Consider the following 19924-nt stretch of genomic DNA (forward strand, 5'->3'; position numbering starts at 1 on the left):
GACATAGGATACCAGCAAGCTAACACTCATTTTGCTGACCTCAGAAGGATGACAGACAAAGTCAACCCCACCTGGCATTAATTGAACAGCTGAGTGTGATTTGAACTCAGGACCCTCAGATTCCAAGCCCACCACTTCAGCCATGAAGACAACACCAGGCATATGACATTCCCCTGAGGGCTGAAAAATGTTCTGGGGTTGAAACCCTTCAGCATCCATCCATAAACATTTCTATTTCAGCCTGTGCATCACACTATAGCACAGGTTAGAAAATATGAACGAGGCACGGACTCGAGGAGTCCCCCAACTCGATTAAAGGAAAAGTATGGCCAATACAGACAGCATTGCCTTACCTCCCAGTAAGGTTTTCAAGGACACATAAGATCCAGGAACCATGTAAAGAACAAATTAATTTATTCTTTAATTCTTTTTTGCAAATCTTCAGAAGAATCTACACTTCTGTGAGCATGCAGAAAAAAAAAATAAAGCAAAATCGATGTTCATTATCATGTTAGACCCGAAGAACTGTGAGCAATGCAGCTAAGGCGATTTATTGCTATCCAGAGCGCTGTATAATTGGGTCACTAAAGTTGGAAAGGAAAGATGATATATGGATGTATTCCATTAGCGACACCCAGAAGGTACTGACAAGTGCACCGTGACTGCGGCGATGGATATGGAGCCAAATACTGTGGGCGACACAGTCGAGGCTGAAGGAAGATGAATCAGTGAATTCGAATCGGGCTTTGTTAAGAAGGTTTAATGGAAGATAAGCATCAAATGAGAGAAATTCTGAGAAGGTGTCACAGTAATGCAAACCGAGATAAATCCTGTGAAATTCTGATTGAGTACGCGAAGACGATATTTTAACACCTATATCATTTACTTTAAATAAGACTTATGGCTTCACCACCATTACTCATAATGTAATACTTTTTCACATTAACTAAGGTTTCGGAAGAAGCATCTCCTGTTATTTCAGGAAGGGCAAGGTGAGCGACACATTAATGGAACTAATATAGGTCTGAAGTGGTTTAACTCTGTACTCCGTGAGTGCAAGAAACACTGCTCAGGCCGTTGGTACGTCGTTTTTGCATCGGGCTCATAACTGACTCGGCCTGGCCTGGCACACGTTGCTTCTCCATAATGAAGTGTCAAAATCTCACCGCGTTTGAACGAGTTCTTGAAAACTCGTGTCATGGCACAGCACATTTGAACGAACGAACGTGACGTGAACATAGTGCTTTGTTCTCATCTTTGCGAACAAGCTCAACTCATGTGCATGAGTCTTTATTTGGTTTCACATCAAAAGTTCTTCTTCTTAAAAAATAAATAAATAAATAGATAAATAAAAGCGACAATTGCTTTGCAATACACATCCCCCTACCAGTCCCAATGAGGACGAAGAAACCTTGTAACTCACCGTGCTTGGGTCTATTCGGCAAAATAAAGGGAAAAGCAATACTAATTTACTGATATCTTTTGTAGACCAGAAACCAATAAAGACAACTCGGATAACAAGCTGGAGATAAAAAATTTGCTTTGAAGGACACTCGAGCTGATACCAGAACCGAAATGAGGATGAAGAACCTTTCTACCCCACCATGTTTCATTTGTTTCTAGACTTCACCTATTTCATAATAATAACGAGATGGGCACTCAGTCGAGCACATCCCTCCGCCACGCAATGCCTGATCCACGAGAACATATCGGGCCCAAAACATTTTTGAAATATTGGTTCACGAGTCAGTAAGTGACCACTATATTCGTTATGGGTGTGTGTCTGTCTGTCTATCTGTCTGTCCCGAGCATAGCTCCGTGGGTTTTGATCTGATCCTGATAAAATTTGGGTGCGAGGTTTATATCATGATCTAGTTGTGTTTTCCTAAGAATGGACATGCTGCACCCATTATGGGCGGAGCCACGCCCAAAAAAACGTGTTTTTAGGGGGTAGCCGATTTCAAGTTACATCTTCTCCGAGGGGGTTTGTCGAATCTGGCAGGGGTTTCGGTATTTGGTTAGCCCAATGGCACCTGCATAGCCCCACGGAGCACGATTTTTAATTTTCGTCCCAAGGTCAAGGCCACAAGGTCACGAACTTAGAAAATGTCAAAAAAATCAATAAATTGGGCATTGAGCTCCAAGGGTTTTCAACTGTTTTGAATGAAAGTTGGTATGCGAGTAGTGCTCTTCAAGAACTACAACTTTCATCATTTACATTTTTCCCGATTCCCGCCAGTTTGCCCGTGGCGCCCCCTTCAAGTTTGTTTTTACGCTGATTTCATCAAAGTATGGATAATCCGAGGAATGAGAAATGCCATATAGCCTATATGACGTTATATTGCTCCTGGAATGTTCCAGAGGAAGTTTTGCACCAAAGGTCATAATCCTCGACCTTTGACCTTTAAAGGCCACAAAGGTCACATTTTCAAAGTTGTGGGAATCGAACCGGGTTTTCGACCTTCTTCGACGAACTATCTCCAATAAGCCATAGCACGTATCCTGTTTCCTTATTTTAATGTCCACAACATTGTTTTGTGACCTTTAAAGGTTATGCAGAGGTCAAATTTTTAAAGTTGTTGAACGAAACCGGGTTTTCGACATTTTGCAGGTAATAACCTGTCACCCGTTCCACATCATGTTGATCATTTTTATAACTTGGTCAAACAATATCACATTGTCTCATCCTTGACTTCTGAAACAATCTACATCGTCAAATACCGCTCGTGAACCATTGCCGTCTCCAGGCTTGTCATGCTCCATATCGTTTTTGGTGTGAGCTCTCAATGGTGAAGAATCACTTTGGAAATTATATTATTATCCCATCCAGATCCTTATTTTCACCAAAGTCGAAACAATTCGTCCTTGTCACATATCCAACATGTCCACCTAGTTTCATCTGAATCCGTCCACGACTTTTTGAGATATCGTGCTATATATCGTTTTAGGCCTGAGCTCTCAATGGTGAAGAATCACTTTAAAATTCTAGTAGCCGGATCTGGATCCGGATCTTCACCAAAATATAATCCGTTCGTCCTTGTCACACACCGAACCTGTCCACAAAATTTAATCCAGATCCGTCTGCAACTTTTTGAGATATCCTGCACACAAACAAAAAAACAAAAAAGCCGGAAGGCGACATGGGTGGTCGCTATATAATTGCATACTAGTCATAGTTGTTGACGGATCGGGCTGAAAATTTTTGACAAAGAGGTTGATCATGGTGCGCATAAAAGCGCGTAAGGCGATTTTTGAAAAAAAAAAAATTCGGATTTTTTCAAAAATTTCAAAGTCGCCTTGAAAGTTGCTAAGCAACGGTGGCGTCCATAGCAACGGTGCTCAAAAGCAGACAATTAGATCCTGGTATGAACCTACCAGTCAAGTTTCATCAAAATTGGTTGACTCCTCTGGCCTCCAGAGCTGTCCATTACATACAAACAAACAGACAGACGGAAAACCTGAGAATAACGGTAGTCTTGCGACCACCCAACAAGAATAAGACGTCATGCAGAGCACGGTACTTGCAAAATCCATAAAACAAATATGACCTCAAGAATAATTGGTGGTTGAATCCAATGACCAAATATGCAACTCCTCTTCAAAATCTAAGTGAATCGGATGAAAATTGACAATTTTAGAAATTCGGCCTATGTTGACCTTTTGTTCGATGTTGACCTCAAAAATAATTGACTAGTTGAATTCAGGTCAGGTATGGGAGCATGTGCCAGAACAGCGCGTCGCTGCGTCCACTTTCCGCCGGTACTCCAGGGGCCTCCGTCTGGCCATCCCCCAGGCAGATGCCAGGCCTATCCCCATGTCCTTGAGATGATGGTCAACCTGCTGCAACCACGAGGCATGTGGTCGGCCCACTGGCCTCCTCCACTCATGAGACTCCCTCGCTGAGAGAATCTGGTGAGCAGGATCAGCGTCAGGAAAACGAGCCACATGTCCATACAGCCGCAACTGACGCTCACGGACTATGCAGGTAATAAATCTCATCCGAGTCTCTCTCAGCAACCGCTCGTTGGACACAAAATCCGAACAGCGATAGCCAAGGATTCTCCGAAGAGACCTGGTACCAAAGGAATTAAGTCTCCGTCTCAGATCCTTGGTCAGAGTCCAAGTCTCACATCCATAGAGCGAGACTGGAAGTACCAAGGAACTGAAGACTCGGACTTTCGTCCTCCCGCACAGGTACCGGCAGCGCCACACCCCATGATCCAGTGAATCCATGACTCCCCAGGCCCGACCCAGACGTCTATTGACCTCTGACTCACAGCCAGCAGAGACATGAATATCACTGCCAAGGTAAGTGAATCTCTCCACGACCTCAACATCCTCACCACAAACAGACACAGACAGGACAGCAGCATCCAAGATGTCACCGAAAGCCTGGATCTTAGTTTTGACCCAAGAAACCCGTAATCCCAGCGGCGCCGACTCCTCATTCAGCACCTTGAGGGCCCCCAAAAGGATATCTAGAGTCTCCGCAAATATGACTGCATCATCCGCAAAATCAAGGTCCGAGATCTTGACATTCCCAAACGATGCACCGCAGCTTTATCTCTCCGACATCCTCCCTAAAATCCAGTCCATACAAGTGCTGAAAAGTGTGGGGGCCAGTACACACCCCTGACGAACTCCAGTAACAACTGGAAATAAGTGAGAGATGGTACCACCACACTTCACAGCACTCTCAGTACCAGAGTAGAGTTCAGACATCAGATCAATCAGTTTTGGTGGCACCCCACGAAGACCAAGAATCCTCCAGAGGACATCCCGAGTCACTGAATCGAACGCATTACAGAGATAAACATAGGCTGCAAGCAGCCCTTGCCGAAACTCTCGTCTGCATTCGGTGAGAACACGAAGGGCAAGGATACGGTCAATCGTTGACCTTTTTGGTGCAAAGCCCGACTGCTCTGGACGCTGGTGCTCAAGCAGATGGTGGCGAACCCTATCAAGAATTATCCGAGCAAAGACCTTGCCCGGCACTGAGAGCAGCGTCACCCCTCGGTAGTTGTAGCAGTCTTGGCGATCACCCTTCCCTTTCCAGAGAGGAACAACAAGGCCGCTCTTCCAATCAGTTGGGATGATGCCTATGTTCCAGGCAGAGCACAAAACTGCATGCAATGACATGAGTGCAACATTTCCAACAGCCTTGAGAAGTTCAGCATGGATGCCACAGATCCCTGGAGCTTTGCCCCGTTTTAACTGGTTCACCGCAGCCCGTGTGTTCCACAAGCGAAGGTGGACCACAGTTGATTCGAGGGTCAGAAACAGGGATTGTAACACCCTTGACGTCCAACTCGACAGCTGGGGGATCAGCCTGGTACAACCGCTCAAAGTAACCGGCCCAGCGGGCCTTCACTTCAGACTCCTCTGTCAAGAGCCTACCACTCTCTGCTCGAACTGCATTGCTCCAAGGGATGGGCTTGGATGAATGCAATGCGCGAATTCCCCTGTAAGTGGGATGAGAATCACCTGTCCACAGGTGATGCTCTACCCCCTCACAGATTCCTCGCACATAGGCCTCCTTGTCCACCCTCAGTGCACGTACAGTTTTACGCCTCAGCTCCCTGAACAGCTCAGCTCTGCCATTCAGCCTGGCCCTGCGACTCTGGTCAATGGTATCCAGTGTCCCTTGAGAGACAAAATTCTTCTTTGCCCTGCGGTGAGCTCCAAGGCATCCACCGGCAACATCAAGGACAGTGGTCTTGAAGGCGCTCCACAACTCTTCAGGACCCCCCAAAGCACCCAGAACCCCGAAGTGTCCACTCAGCCTGTTCGCAAATTCCTCAGCTACTCTCTCATCCCTGAGCTTGCTAACATCCAGCCTAGGCTGGGATGGTACCATTCTCCAGGATTTAAGGTGCAGCTTTAGAGTTGCTACAACAAGCCAGTAGTCAGTATTGAGGAACTGAGTACTCCGGTAGACCCTGCAGTTCTGGATCATCCTCCAACGACCGTCAATGAGGACATGGTCAATCTCCTTTGCCACACCACCAGCGTTGGAATACCAAGTCCAGCGATGAGCTTGTGTGCGCTGAAACCATGAACCAGCCACCCTAAGTCCATGACTTCTTGCAAAGTCAAGGAACTTTGTGCTATTCTGGTTCATAGTTCCTGACCCATGGGGACCAACACACACCTCATAACCATCCCTATCAGTTCCAGTCGATGCATTGAAATCCCCCAAGACTAGAAGTGTATCTCGTCTGGGGCACTGATCAACCACAGATTCGAGCGTGGCGTAGAATGCATCCTTCACGGTGAGATCAATCGCCTCAGTCGGAGCATATACAGAGACCAGGGAAATGACACCTAAGGAGTGGCGAATCCTTAATCTTCAGCGAATTCAGCGACCTGAAATATAAATCCTCTTCAAATTTCAAGTCAATCGGATGAAAATTGAGGATTTTAGAGATACCACCTTCGTTGTTGACCTTTTGACCTCAAAAACAGTAGGTTTCTTCCTTATGACAAACTACCACATGGTAAAGTTTCGTGAAGATCGGTTTAAAATTGTGACCTGTAGGCGACAAAGAGACAAACAGAGACAGAATAACAAAATCGACTGACCAATATACTTGAACATTTTTCAATTTTTGCAACTCACAAACAAACAAACAAACAAACAGAAAGGGGTGAAAACAAGACCTCTTTCATCTTCGGTGGTGGAGGTAATAAATAACCCGATGTACATACATGAAGCAAAAACATGCGTACAGCTTATGTGCATATATAATACATCGTGGTTATACACCTGGGATCATGTCAATTGCATTGGGCCATGGACTAAGACCCAGGCCGAAGGCTTGAGGCCTGCTGATCTGTACTGTTTCATGCAATTGGCGGCACACATGATTTTATTGGGGAGGAGTCAGGCCAGCTGTCTATCCAATGGGTGGAAAGCAGTGGGGTGGAGCAAGGGAAGCTGAACACTTATCCGTGCATAATATGTGATATTGTCTGAGTCCAAAAAGGGCATAACTGTGAAAAATTGAAGAAATTCCCTGAAACTCCAACTTGTTCTGTAACTTATCATAATAAAGCTATGCACCAAGTTTCAGCTGAACACGTTAAAAGGGTATGGGGAAAAAAAAGTCTGAAAACCATAGGTGGGACGGACAGACGGAAAGCGAATCTCTAGTCCCCTCTGCTGAAACCGGTAGAGGACTAATGAAGGAGTACGAATGCGCGGATGATGTCATAACATGCAGTTTTGAGGAAAGCATTGGAGGAAAGTGAGGAAAGCCTGTGAGCAGATTTAACAAGGAATGAGTGTGGGTTATGGTACAGTGTGGGTCGGTTACAGGGGTCAGGAAATTGCGAGGAGGGAGTAAGAAAGTCAACACAAATATTTTGCTGGCAAATCACGAAATGATGCCACCCACAGTCATGCACTGCATATGAAAGAAGAAAAAGAAGACATAAGCAAGTGCAGTTGAGACACGTATCGAGTTTGAGATGTGTGGAGATTGCTAAATCAAATGGCAGAAACCTCAAACGCACAGACAACTAGATATTTTATATGAGAACAAAGGCATGGGGGCCCAACTTTTTAAACACAAAGGCCTTCAACCGGGACTATGAGCATGCCTGGAGGGGGGAAGACAGCCTATCCTGGTCATATGCATTAATGTTTTGCTTGGGGCACAGCTGTGTCACTGATTCAGTGTCCCTTGTGGATCAGAGCTTGGCCAGGACGCTGGCGATAGGTAGCCTACTCTTCGAGGGAGACAGGTTCTGACCTAAAGACTGCATTAATAATGGATTTTGGTTACTATAGGTAACAAGGCTGAGCATTCTGTAGTGATCTAGCAATCTTTTTGTGAATCAGCTTGATGTTGGGTGAACTTACAAAATGAGGGCAGGATTCAAATGTGTGCTACAATGGCATCTGATACTCAAGACGAGTGGCGTGAGTTCCTCTTGGGTAACCTTGTCCCATGCCTCTTAGCTTCTGGTGGTTTCCTACATTCGGTCTCTACAGTAGCAGTTACAGTCTTGCCCACATGCAAAACAAGTAAGTAGTGTTTGTGCCGTCTGCCTCGAGCTGTCGTCTCACGACTGGGGAAATCGCACTTTGGTTCTGCTTTGGCTTGGTTTCGGCTCCGGGAAGTACATAGCGACATAGTAATTACAGAGATTGCGGTAATTGTGCAAACCAATGTCCAAGTATGTCCTCTCAATGATCTGCTGAGCTAAAATGAAGCGAGAGAGATGATGTTTAAAAACAGGAGGTTGACCATGTTCAGCATTTCAAATGTTGTGTTTGATTAGTTGATGGTGGGGAAGAAAGTCAGGCCAAACTGTGAAATCTCAAAATAAAAATAATTTTTCGAACTGACTGATGTCTCTGACACAGGGCACCTCAGACGTGACGAAAGTGAATGTCATATGTAGCGAAGAGTAAAGTATTAAATTCTCAAAGCAAATTCTTACGTATGATATTTTGAAGAACTTGCAATTTTTACAAGTCAATCATTGTCATCTGTTTTCCACTTCACATCGACAAAGCTTGCTGCATCATGCGACCTCAATCAAGCCAACGGGTCGAATATGATTGTGTTCAAAGTCACCGACGACCAAACTGGAGTTAGAAAACAATAAAACAAACTTTTCCTGGACAATCAAGTTGTCATTTTTACTGCAACATGTTTCTTTGGCAGAGCAGCATGTCTGACAACTTCGTAATGCTACGAGTTGTTCTGAAACACTTTCAGCAAGCAAGCTGTCAATAGCATCGTGCCATTCACAAACAGCAAAACGGTGTCATTTTGAACCGTTTTCCAGGTCCTCGTGGTTCTGTGGTCATTGTTTCGATTGGCAACAAGTTACATTACAAGTTACATTACACTCAGCACTTGCGAAACATCTTGTGTATCAGTCATGATAACAATAATACAGCAAGTCCTCGCTTAACATCTTCCCGGTTAACATTGTTTCGTTATTAAGTCGCTGATTTATTGAGAAAATACTCATTTAAAGTCGTTCACCGTTCTGTTATAAAGTCGCTTTACCTCTGATTTAGTACCAAACTTATGGTTTTCCTCGTTTTAAGAAAGATTTTGATGAGGTGGAAGAAGCCAACGTCACACAACCTCGACAATCACACGGAGAATATCTGAACCAATAAAGATTTGAAGCAATGAGAGATGTGAAAAAAGCAACTGGAGATGATGACAGCCAATTGTTTGTTTAAAACTATTTAAAGGTCCCCTGACATACCAAAGTACTGAAATTTCATTTATATATGTCCTCGAGGAGTTTTTCATCGTGATTTCTGATCTGACAATGTTTTTTCACAATACTCATTCTGTAAAATGTAAAATTAAAAAAACAAACCTCTTCGGGAACGCCCCTAAAAATTCTCCTGAAAGGGGCGTAACCCACATGACGTCAACTACAGGATGACAAAGGCTGCACGTAAATTACTCGGGTTGGTGGTCTACGTGATTCTATTGGCTTTCTGTGTATTTCCACATTTGATTGGTTGACTCAATCGCTTCGTTCGTTTCTGCTTTAAAAAAAAATCGAACATTTGGTTTTGAATAATGGATGGCATGGACTTTCGTTTGTCTGGTAACGACAGCGAGTGTGAGAGAAATGAAGGATTTTGGTCTGAATCAGATGGAGAATTGTGGGATAACATAGTCGTGGGGGGTGAAGTTCAGGCAGCTGGAAATGAAGTACGGCCTTAGCAGTTCGAGCCCGAAGCAGGACAAGCAGAGAAAAATGGCGATGAAATTCCCGGAGTTCATGATTATCGGGAGGACATCGAAGGAAGATTCGGAAATAACAACTGGTTAGACTAAATCCTATTCGTAATTCAAAAATGTAAATTCGACTTGCATACTGCTCAATATGAGAAATATTTTAGTGAGGTGACGTGACCAGCGCAGCGCAGCGCAGCAGACATGTTTCTCCGCGGCGAATTAATCACAAACAAGGCCAGCGCATGTCATCGGCCGTATCTCTCCACGCATAAAACGAAGCAATCTCGCTGTCCGGATACAATGAAAACTTGTGTGCAGAACACACCTTGCGACACAATTGTCTCGAGTAGTCCGATAAATCTGACGTTCTGTTGCATTTTTATTTATTTCATTCCGACTGTCGTCATGTAGCGCCAGTAGAAAACAATGAAGAAAAGAAAATAATAAAATAAAGCCACAGCACGTCAGATTTATCGGCCCAGTCGGACGGACGACGGATTTATCGGACTAGTCAAGACTCAAGAGTTGACAAGTAACTTGTATTAGCATGCAGACAATGTATAAGTCAATGCGTAAGAGTCCCGAGGCTATGAGGCCGTGTAATAGGACAGATACATTTGTCTTTCATCGTTGTGCAAACATTTTTTCCCTTTTCTTTTATCACAGCATTTTGGCTAAATGTTAATGAACAGCATGCCAATGGAAGCAGTACCTTCACTTTAGATGTCCATATTCTCTGACGATTATCATCTTTCGGGAATACATGAAGGCTTACACCGTCTTTGCTTGTTTTGCTGCATCCTGCTACGATACATCTTGGAGGCATTTTCGAATGTACGGCTAAAACTATTTAAAACTTTTACGAAACAATCACTGGAATTAAGACGATCACAGACATTGCACTAACATGTGCAAAATGCATTTGTACGTACTTTATAAGGCGCGCGACATCTCGACTCTCGAGTCAATCCACTCTGTGCGAGTTACTGCTTGTGACGTCACGCTACGATTCGCTGAAGTCCATTTTTTTTTAAGGGGCGGGGCATAGAAAGTTGTGAATAGCTCCAGAAATGATCAAAATATTGCTCTAATTATCCCATTTTTGATAAAAAAACGGGTGATTTCTTGACTAGGAAGGTAAAGTTAATTTATAAATAACAAGTTTATTTTGCATGTCAGGGGACCTTTAAACCTTCGCCTCGATCTTTAAACAGTCTTTTTTTTATGGGGAAATTGGATCCGCTTGAAGTCATTTCAGTTGAAGTCACACTTTTCAAGAACGTAACTACAACGTTAAACGAGGACTGGCTGTACAGTCAAACCCTGACATCTGCGGTTTCGCTACTTGCGGACCGGGCGTATTCGCGGTTTCTAAAATGTGACCTGCTTCTACATCAAGATTCGCAGCATTTTTCATTACGAAAGCATTTTTCATTTTTCAGTCCGAAAGCATTTTTCATTTTTCAGCATCGTATTCTCCACGAATGTTGGGGTCCGAATGTACATATTGTTACGGTGCCGGTGCGTCGGCCGCGAGCCGACCGCTCTGACGGAGCCGCAACTCGAGTCGGCCCGACCGATCGCCCAGAATATAGATCGCCGCCCGGATAACTCCGAAGCCGACGGGTCCTTGTGCAAGAACCGAAATACGCCAATGGGCAGACCACGTGGGGTAGGGTCGATTGCCAACTTCAATTTACCTAAATACCCACGTGATCCAACTACCGGGGTATTCCACCTTCGACGGAACTCGTATGGAACAAGCCGCCTAAGCGAGCCTGTCCCGTGCGCGATTCCGAGCAGCTTAATCGCCGAGAACCGTCGGTCCGAATGTCCCCCTTTTACGGCAAACCAACGGCTTTCTAACTCCCAACACACGAAATGCTCAGTCAATGAAAGAATCGACGCGACAAGCTGAAAACATTTAACAATTGGGGCATTTATTAATAATAATGGGGAACTAGGGAAGCACATAAGAGCAGAACTATTCCAACTATACGAAATGCAATCCATTAATTTACCGCACACAAAGCACTTAACAGTTTCCTACTTATTGGACGGGCCCACGGACACATGTACGCACACACACACACCCAAGAAATGGTGGCTGATGCCTTTAATAACGGACTCCAGCTCGGAGGGACAGATGAGCTGAAACCCAGAACCTATCTCGAACCTCTCCACCTCGTGTGGTCTTCAAGCTGCTTGAACCCGGGCTCCAGCGAGAGCGAGAGGGATCTAATCGCCGAGAGCCGCGATCCTTCCCGAGCTCCAGCGAATCCTCCCGCGCTTCCGAACATGTGCTGGTGAGACGAGGCGCCGATCCTTCCTGTCGATGCGTCACTTCCCCGAGGAACCACCTCCAAGATGAGGCCGATGAGTCGCACCAAGCCGGGAACCAAGCGGAAAACAAAGAGCTCCACGAACCAAGAAGAGCCAGCCGAGCAACCAGCTCAACTCTCCTCCAATGAACAAAGCAGAGCCCAAGAAGCGAACGGAGCCAAGCAGAACCCGAAGGCCTGCTGAAAAGCCAAGCCGAAGCAAAAAGCTCTCCAAAAAGCCTCCACCTCGCCAAGCAGAACCCAAAGGCCTGCTAAAAGCCAAACCAAAGCAGAAAGCCTTCAAAAAGCCTCCTCTCTAACCCAAACCAAGCAGAACCCGAAGGCCTACTGAACAACCCGCCCGAACAAAGCAGAGGATCTCTTCTTTATTCTTATTCAAAATTTGATATCAGGTCATTTGTGGTGGAACATTTTGCCAACTTTCAACATTGCGACAGGTGGGAAGCGTGGGGATTTGTGAAGGCGTGCAATCGACTTCGCTCGAGTTATTTTTAGTATCATCAATTATTATAAATATTTCCTCAAAAGTTTTCCAACTGCGTAATACAAGAATGTACCAGAGCAGCTCACCTAATTTTTCAATGGTGTAGTATCGCTGGCGACCGTCCACTTTCACCGTCTCTGTATATGGACTCCCCACCCCATAACCAATGAGGTAGCCCCGGACCAGCAGATCCGGCTCGGCCGGTGGTGTCCAGCTCACTACGATGCTGTTGGTAAGTGGGCGCACATGCAAGGAGCTCGGCTGTTCCGGAACACGTGACTCTGCACAGTTCAACAACAGCCAACATGACAGAAATTATTAAACCATGAAATGGTCAGGCTACAGAAATTATAAGAAAAAAAAAATTCCTTATCAGTATATAGAACATTAAATGCATCCCATAAATTCAGGAATACTTTGCATTCTCTTTCCACGTGGCAATGGATTCTGTTACATTCATTGTGGAGAGAAAATGCCACTTGGATACGTTACTATTTAAGAAGAGTGAAATACATCACATCACCACATACACCTCAATCAATCGAGCAATAAATGGTGAGAAAGATTTGGGTTATGGTTCGTCATCAGCTTCGACTGGATCAGTTACTTTTATAAAAACCTGATTAAAATTTCTGTTTTTTACGACATACGTGAAGAGAATTGTCAACAATTTCCTTCCCGTTTGTTTCTGCACAAAATTAATTATCGATCCAGGGATGCTTTATCGTCTATGAAGCCAAAACTACAATAGTCATCATCAACACATTTCACTATGTCTCATTAGTCAGGGTTGGCAACTCTTGTTCTTCATCTCCAAGAGCTCCATAATCCTTGAGGATGAAGATCCACAGAGCATGTAGAATTGGCACTTTTCAGAAACTGGTTGGCCAGGCCTGACAATCATGGAAAGGTCATGGCAGGAATTTGAATTTGGCCAGGATACTTGCACATTATGGCCTACTCTTTTCATAAGGTATGACTGGATCCTTAATGTCCACCAGCGAATGCTGCTTCGTCTTCTTCTTGCGTATGGAAGCTTTGCTGCCGGGTAGCTATCATTTTGTTGGAGCGCAATGATGGCGCTGATGCTGTGCCCCTATATCAGTAAACTGGTACTCATTTCACCAACCTCGGAAGGATGACAGGCCGAGTCAACCCCACCTGGTGTTAATTCATCAGCCAACAGGCCTCAAACTCAGGACCCTAAGATCCCAAGCCAGCCACCCTAACCACTAAGTTAACACCAGGCACAAGTGAATGCTAACAGACGGGATAACCAGCATGACATCCTTTCGAAGGACGACACACACACACACTGACGCAATGCCCCGTCCATGAAGCATCAGGCTGACAGTTTACAGTTGTGTCGGATATTGAACCCAAATGCGAATGCACTCCCCCTGAGCTATTCTGTCAGTCCAAGGCAGAAGTACAAGTGGAAATTTGAAATGTATCGTCATTATTTTTTAATGTGTGCTGAGGTGCCTGTGAGGTTATTGTCTTTTTCACAGAAAGGTCAAAAATCCTGGTCCTGCACATCAGTTGCTACGGCTATCTGTCCAGCCATGTTTCCGATACTAAGGAATACCATGTTGGGCACAATTCCATTGTATCATTGAGTGTTGCACTGTTGCAAATGAAGTAGGAAGCCTTCATGGTGATGGGTCGTAAGCCTCATTTGAGCCAAATGTGTGTGCTCGCAAAAATCCAGATAGACTATTACACGAGCGCCAATAAGGTTAAATGTTTGTGTGAAGGCAAAATGATTCCGAGGATCAACTACTTGTGTTGCCTTATTTAATGTCTTCATCTTAACCCTCGGTCATGATTCCACAACCACATGTACAAATCGTATATAAATCGTCTATTCATGTCCTTGTAGTTAATTTGAAGTATATTTATGTCTCCTAATCTCTTTGGCCTACGCATCATTTTTGTACAAGCTCCTCCATGAGCCTTAGATCTATAATTCTTTTTTAAATAAATAATATCTACAGCAGCTAGCGCACAAATATAACACCTGTATCTAATTTCATGATGGAGCTATTATAATTGTGTGCTGCCATTGTCATATATACAAACATAGAGTGTTCGGTGCATCTCATAAATTCAGGAATATTTTGAAAGGTCTTTCCACCTGGCAATGCATCATTCTGTTACATTCATCATCGAGACATTACTAGTGTACAAACATAATGCCTGTATAACTACCTATACCATATACTCTCCACCATAAAACAAACACCGAACATGCACAGTAGACTCGATCATGTAATTGGTTTAAGGACTGTTCCAGCGTTTATTCCAAGTCCCTTTTTGGCACGAGGGATGTGAAGAACATCTGATTGTAAGTTTAAATATAACGCAGTTGCCTCATGCAGTAATTGTTCAGAACTTGCAACTCATGCACCATAAGATTTTTTATAGGTGACGCAAAGCATTCTGAGCAAATTCAAAGCAGTCTTTCTGAGACACCAGCGTGTGGATCATCCAAAAAAACACTCTGATTACATTCTTTAACAATCCGTTACAATGCCACAACTGTCACAAAATGAGAGGAATTAAATAGTTGGACACTTTCAAGCATGATCTTGCATGAGCCATGTGGCAAGGCTCTTTAATGTGAGAAGAGCAACTGCTTTTGACCTCAGAAGATGTTATCAAGGCACCGGATCAATAAAAGATATGCCAGGAAGTGGACACTCCGTGCGTGATAACGGCTCAGGCTCAGAACGGATACACTTGCATGACCCATCTAAGAAATCTGTTTCAAACTGCCCAGAATATTTCAAACACACTCCCTGGACTTCGCAGGAGATGTCATCATCGTCTTGAGGTGTCTACGTGATGCAGGGATCCCTACTCATCATCCTGCTCATCATCGAAGAATTACACCGCGACACATCCAAACACACTTGCAGTGGTCACATCAGCATGTTTGATGGACATGGAAGAAATGGCAAATGTTATGTTCAGTGACTAATTCAGGTTTCTCCTTCGAAGGCATGATAGCCATGCATGGGTCCACAGAAAAGGCAATGAGTAATATGCACCAGTTTGTGGCCAGGAAGCTGCTAAGTTTGTACATGTAATTGTCACGACGTCAGGTGGTATTGCTGAAATATTTCGCACCAACTTGGTCCATATCCATGGCAATCTGATGGCAGATCGATCCATCAATGAGATCTCACAGCACTATGTGTTGCTGACCTTTCAACAAGATGGTCCAGGAATCATCTTTATGCACGATAACGCTCCTGCTTACAGGGCCATTCAAACAAGGAATGTTCTTGTCAATGCCAATGTTAATGTCGTGTCACACTGGCCTGCCATATCAGCAGATTATCACTGATTGTCATCTTCAACCTTGCCAAGACAGCGACAGACCCTCGATGAGCTGGAACAGGATCTGATTAGGCCATGGAATGCCACCCCCCAGGCTAACGTTTGAGCGCTCATATGGTCAATGCGATGACGGTGCAATGCAGTTGTTGTGGAGGTGAGAAGGTGAACATACAATTATCGCCCGGCGTTGAGATTTTTACTTCCACATGGGATCCCTTTGTGAAAACATTTACCACAATGCATCACATGATTAGGTCACAATGAAATTGACATGTAATTATTGATCATCATCTGTCAGAGGTTTGCTCCTCATCTGTGTCGCATGACGTCACATAATCCACAACAATCACGTGTTCGATTTTTCGATCCTCGAGGAGGATCTCTAAGTCTTACTCTCGTTGTTGTTCTTGTGGACTTTTTTGTTTCACAGCCTAAAGTTTTCATCGGAACTTCCTGAAACTTGGCATTATATGTAAAAATTCCCTGCGCAGACAGTAACCATCTCCGATTTTGAAAATTCCTCCTGGAAAAAAAGTTATGACGTCAAAATATCTCCGCTAATGGAAATCGCCTAAAAAATTATCTCCGAAACTAGGCAAGCTTTTTGAATTCTGTTTGCTGGAATCAAGCCGGGCATTAGCACGGATAATTTATCGCAAACCTGATACATCACAATGACGTCATATTCGTTTTTATGACGTCATCAAGAGGACGAGGATCTTAGCTCATTCGAGCTTGTTTAAGGCAGCAAGTACACAACTCATTGTGAATGAATAGTTGTGCATTTAAGCTGGCGGCTGGCTTGGTTTATCTGAATCCAAATCATATGTAGCCCTGATAAGAGAATCATGCAGTCTGAAATGATCAATTTGAAACATTGACCACTGTACACTCCCCTGTTTGAACTGCAGTCTTGTTATATGAGCTTGTATAGGTCTTTCCTTCTCTTCCTGTTCTTGGATGAACCTCTTCAGAAACATCATCTGCACCCCAACCCCCTCCAACCACTCCTCCCAAGTTTTTCTCCTTCAAATAAACAAATATATCAAAAATATTCGAACACGGTTATGCAAACCGAGTAACAATGCTACGAGCTGATGTGAAATGACGCCGGAGCCCGGCCTTACCATCCAAGTCATCCTCGAAGGTGACAGCAGTGACAGGATCCGAGAAAGGACCCGTTCCATTGACCGTCATGGCGGTGACACGGAATAAATATTGAGTTCCCCGCTCAAGTCCTGTCCATGGGAGGATTCAAATAAGCATTGCATTCGGTGCATCGTGGCCTACGCCGTGAGATTTCACAGTAAACCTGGCTAGGTTATGCAGGCTGTGACCTACCCAAACATGCTGTGAGCAGTAATGATAATAAATATTTTAACGAGATGTATGTGCAATTCTCAGTGAAGAAAAAAAATAAATAAATAAAATAAACAAGAGCTCATTACGAAATAAACAATTTCTAGCTGGCCACATGTATTAAAAATGGATCATAATCGAATAAACCAAAAAATAATTGTTTACTTCTGACAAACCCTATTTATTTATTTTTTCAAATTAGAGCCTTGCAATCACAAAAAGCAGCTGCAGCCGAATACTGTAATTATAATGTGATGGAAAATGTGAATTGTGTTTGTGTTATCTGTTTCTTCTCTATTTTTGAGAGCAAATTTGACACGAATTGAAAATCTCCACATGTACAGTCGGTATGGCTATGCACATGGCTCGTGATTTTTTTTTCCCCTCCAGCATGGATTGATGGGGAATGGGAGGCGAGTGGAGAGTGGCATCCTGTGTTGTGAACTTTGTTTAAACGCTGAATGGGAGCCGAGGCCCGAAAGAGTGTGAAGCCTTTTCCCCCACTGGTTGTGCAGTGTTCTACTGTTCATAAAATGTCCCATTTACTGCAATACGCTGATTCCATGATATTTCAATCTTTCAATCATACTTCAACAAAACATGCAGTCAATACACAGAAATGCTCAACAACAACAACAACAACAACAACAACAACAAAAATCAAGGCCGCATGGACTTTCATTTTCATAGTGTTGAGGCTCATGGAGGAGCTAGAGCATAAAACGAATCGGGATTCAACAGAACAAAGAGAACAGGAGAAAGAGAAGGGTTAGGGACGAACCAACGGCAGGATTGAGCAACAAATTAGAGGGAGACTTGGAGAAATAAGGGATGCGGGGAAGAATGAACGCATTGGGGGGAAAACACGAGGTTAACAAGAGTATGGATACAGCCACACACTCTCAAGCACAGAAGTGGAATGAAAATTTGGAAACCAGGAAAGAGTTGGGCTCGGGAGGGTTAATGGTGTAGAAAAGATCATTGCTGTGGAAGGGGATGACCTGAGATGGTCCGTGGTGATCATACAGTGATTACCATGGTCAAATACCACAAAAAGGGGGCAGTGTGCAACATGATCACATGGATTTTCACAAGTTTATAATCAATGAGGTTCTTCCAGACAACATTCTGTCCATTTACCTACCTGCAATCTTCTAGATTCCTGATGATCCTCCAAATTCTTATTCCCCGTCCATGCCCGTTTCCTTCTGTCATTGTGTCCCATTGTCATCAACATTATTTTCCTGCCATTTAACTTTCTAGTGGAAATTCAAGTCCATTTTTTGGATTTGTTCAAGCGCAGTCAACAAAGCAGTGCAGCTGATCATCGCTTGTTGTTGTGCTTCTCATTAGCATTCACCGGCATGGCGTGTTTTATACTTCACAGGATTATGTTGAGGGAACAATTTGGTGCGAGTAATCGAAAACACATTTTTAAACTCGAAGGGCACTCGGTACAGTGCGTACCCCTGCCATGCAATGCATGATCCACGAGAACATATCGAGTCCATTACATTTTTGAGATATCATGCTATATATCGTTTTTGGTCCTATTTCTCTCAATGGCGAAGAATCACTTGATAATTAGAATCAATTCGTCCTTGCCACACACCCAACGTGTCCACCAAGTTTCGTCCGAACCCGTCCACAACTTTTTGAGATATCTGCACACAAACAAACAGACAAACAATCAGACAGAAAGGGGTGAAAACATAACCTTCTTCACTTTCGGTGGCGGAGGTAAAAAAAAAAAACGAATCTATTTAAGACTAGCGTTTTTACTCTTGAAGCCAAATTCGCGTGAAACAACGTTCCTTATGAGACTCGACCGCTCGATAGTATTTGACATGAGACTCTGCTATCTACGTCATCGTTTTCTTTTCATTCCGCAGTAATAACATCTTCCCACGAGTCCACATGACGAAGAATGGACGTAATGAGATTAGAAAACATTTTTATTCGATAATAATAATAATAACAATACTAATACAAATCACAATTCCATGAAAATGATCAATCAATCAAATTTGATGTAAAAGACAATGTCACATGACTGAGTTATGCAAATGACTGGCCACATGTCACACCACTCAAAGTTTCTTGGAAGCCTTCAGGTGGTGTGATGTCGCAGTATACAGGTTAAATGTAAGCTCTGCATTTTAAGCTGATTTGTCTTGCTTCTTGGTGATGCTATTGCGGCAGAAGCAGCAACCGTAGCTTCCACGACCATGCATTTTAGCCCGAGGACCGAAGTTTGGGTATATTGCTTTGAAAATATTTTCCGAGCTTGGTATGACCATGAACTTTGGTATTCAGGCTAAAAGTGCCTGCGTTCAACTTTGTAAGAATATTTTGATTGAATAAACTTCGATACTGTATAATTTTTGGATAAAAGTCATTTTTCAAATGAGACGAGAGTTTAAGATCCAGGCTTTCACACTTCCCCTTTGGGGTTGAATGGTCTTGATCCAAGGAAAGATGTCCTTTTTTTTTTTTTCACACGCAAAACCTGACTGTTGGTTACCTCATTTGTGCTGGCCACGGTTATTACCTCCGCCATCGAAGGTGGAAGGAGGTAATGATTTCACAACTGTCTCTTTGTCTGCCTGTGAGCAGGATATCTCAAAACGTTATGGATGGATTTGGTCGAAATTTGGTGGACAGGTTGTGCG

At 43.7% G+C, this 19924-nt stretch overlaps 1 protein-coding gene across 8 annotated transcripts in view; it reads right to left on the reverse strand.

The window, feature by feature from the left end:
• The window catches only part of LOC147017562 (neogenin-like), a 491631-nt gene that overhangs the window by 89713 nt on the left and 381994 nt on the right, over positions 1–19924 (reverse strand). For all 8 annotated transcript variants that reach the window (XM_085847263.1, XM_085847265.1, XM_085847261.1 and 5 more), the window contains 2 exons: positions 17021–17131; positions 12635–12829 (listed from right to left, as the gene is read on the reverse strand). In XM_085847263.1, coding sequence (XP_085703389.1) covers positions 12635–12829; positions 17021–17131 — 306 coding nt within the window. The remainder of the gene's footprint in view (positions 1–12634; positions 12830–17020; positions 17132–19924) is intronic.

The sequence above is a fragment of the Eptatretus burgeri genome, chromosome 11 (assembly GCF_056783735.1).
Source record: "Eptatretus burgeri isolate ZD-2024b chromosome 11, Ebu_testis_v1, whole genome shotgun sequence".
Lineage (NCBI taxonomy): Eukaryota > Metazoa > Chordata > Myxini > Myxiniformes > Myxinidae > Eptatretus > Eptatretus burgeri.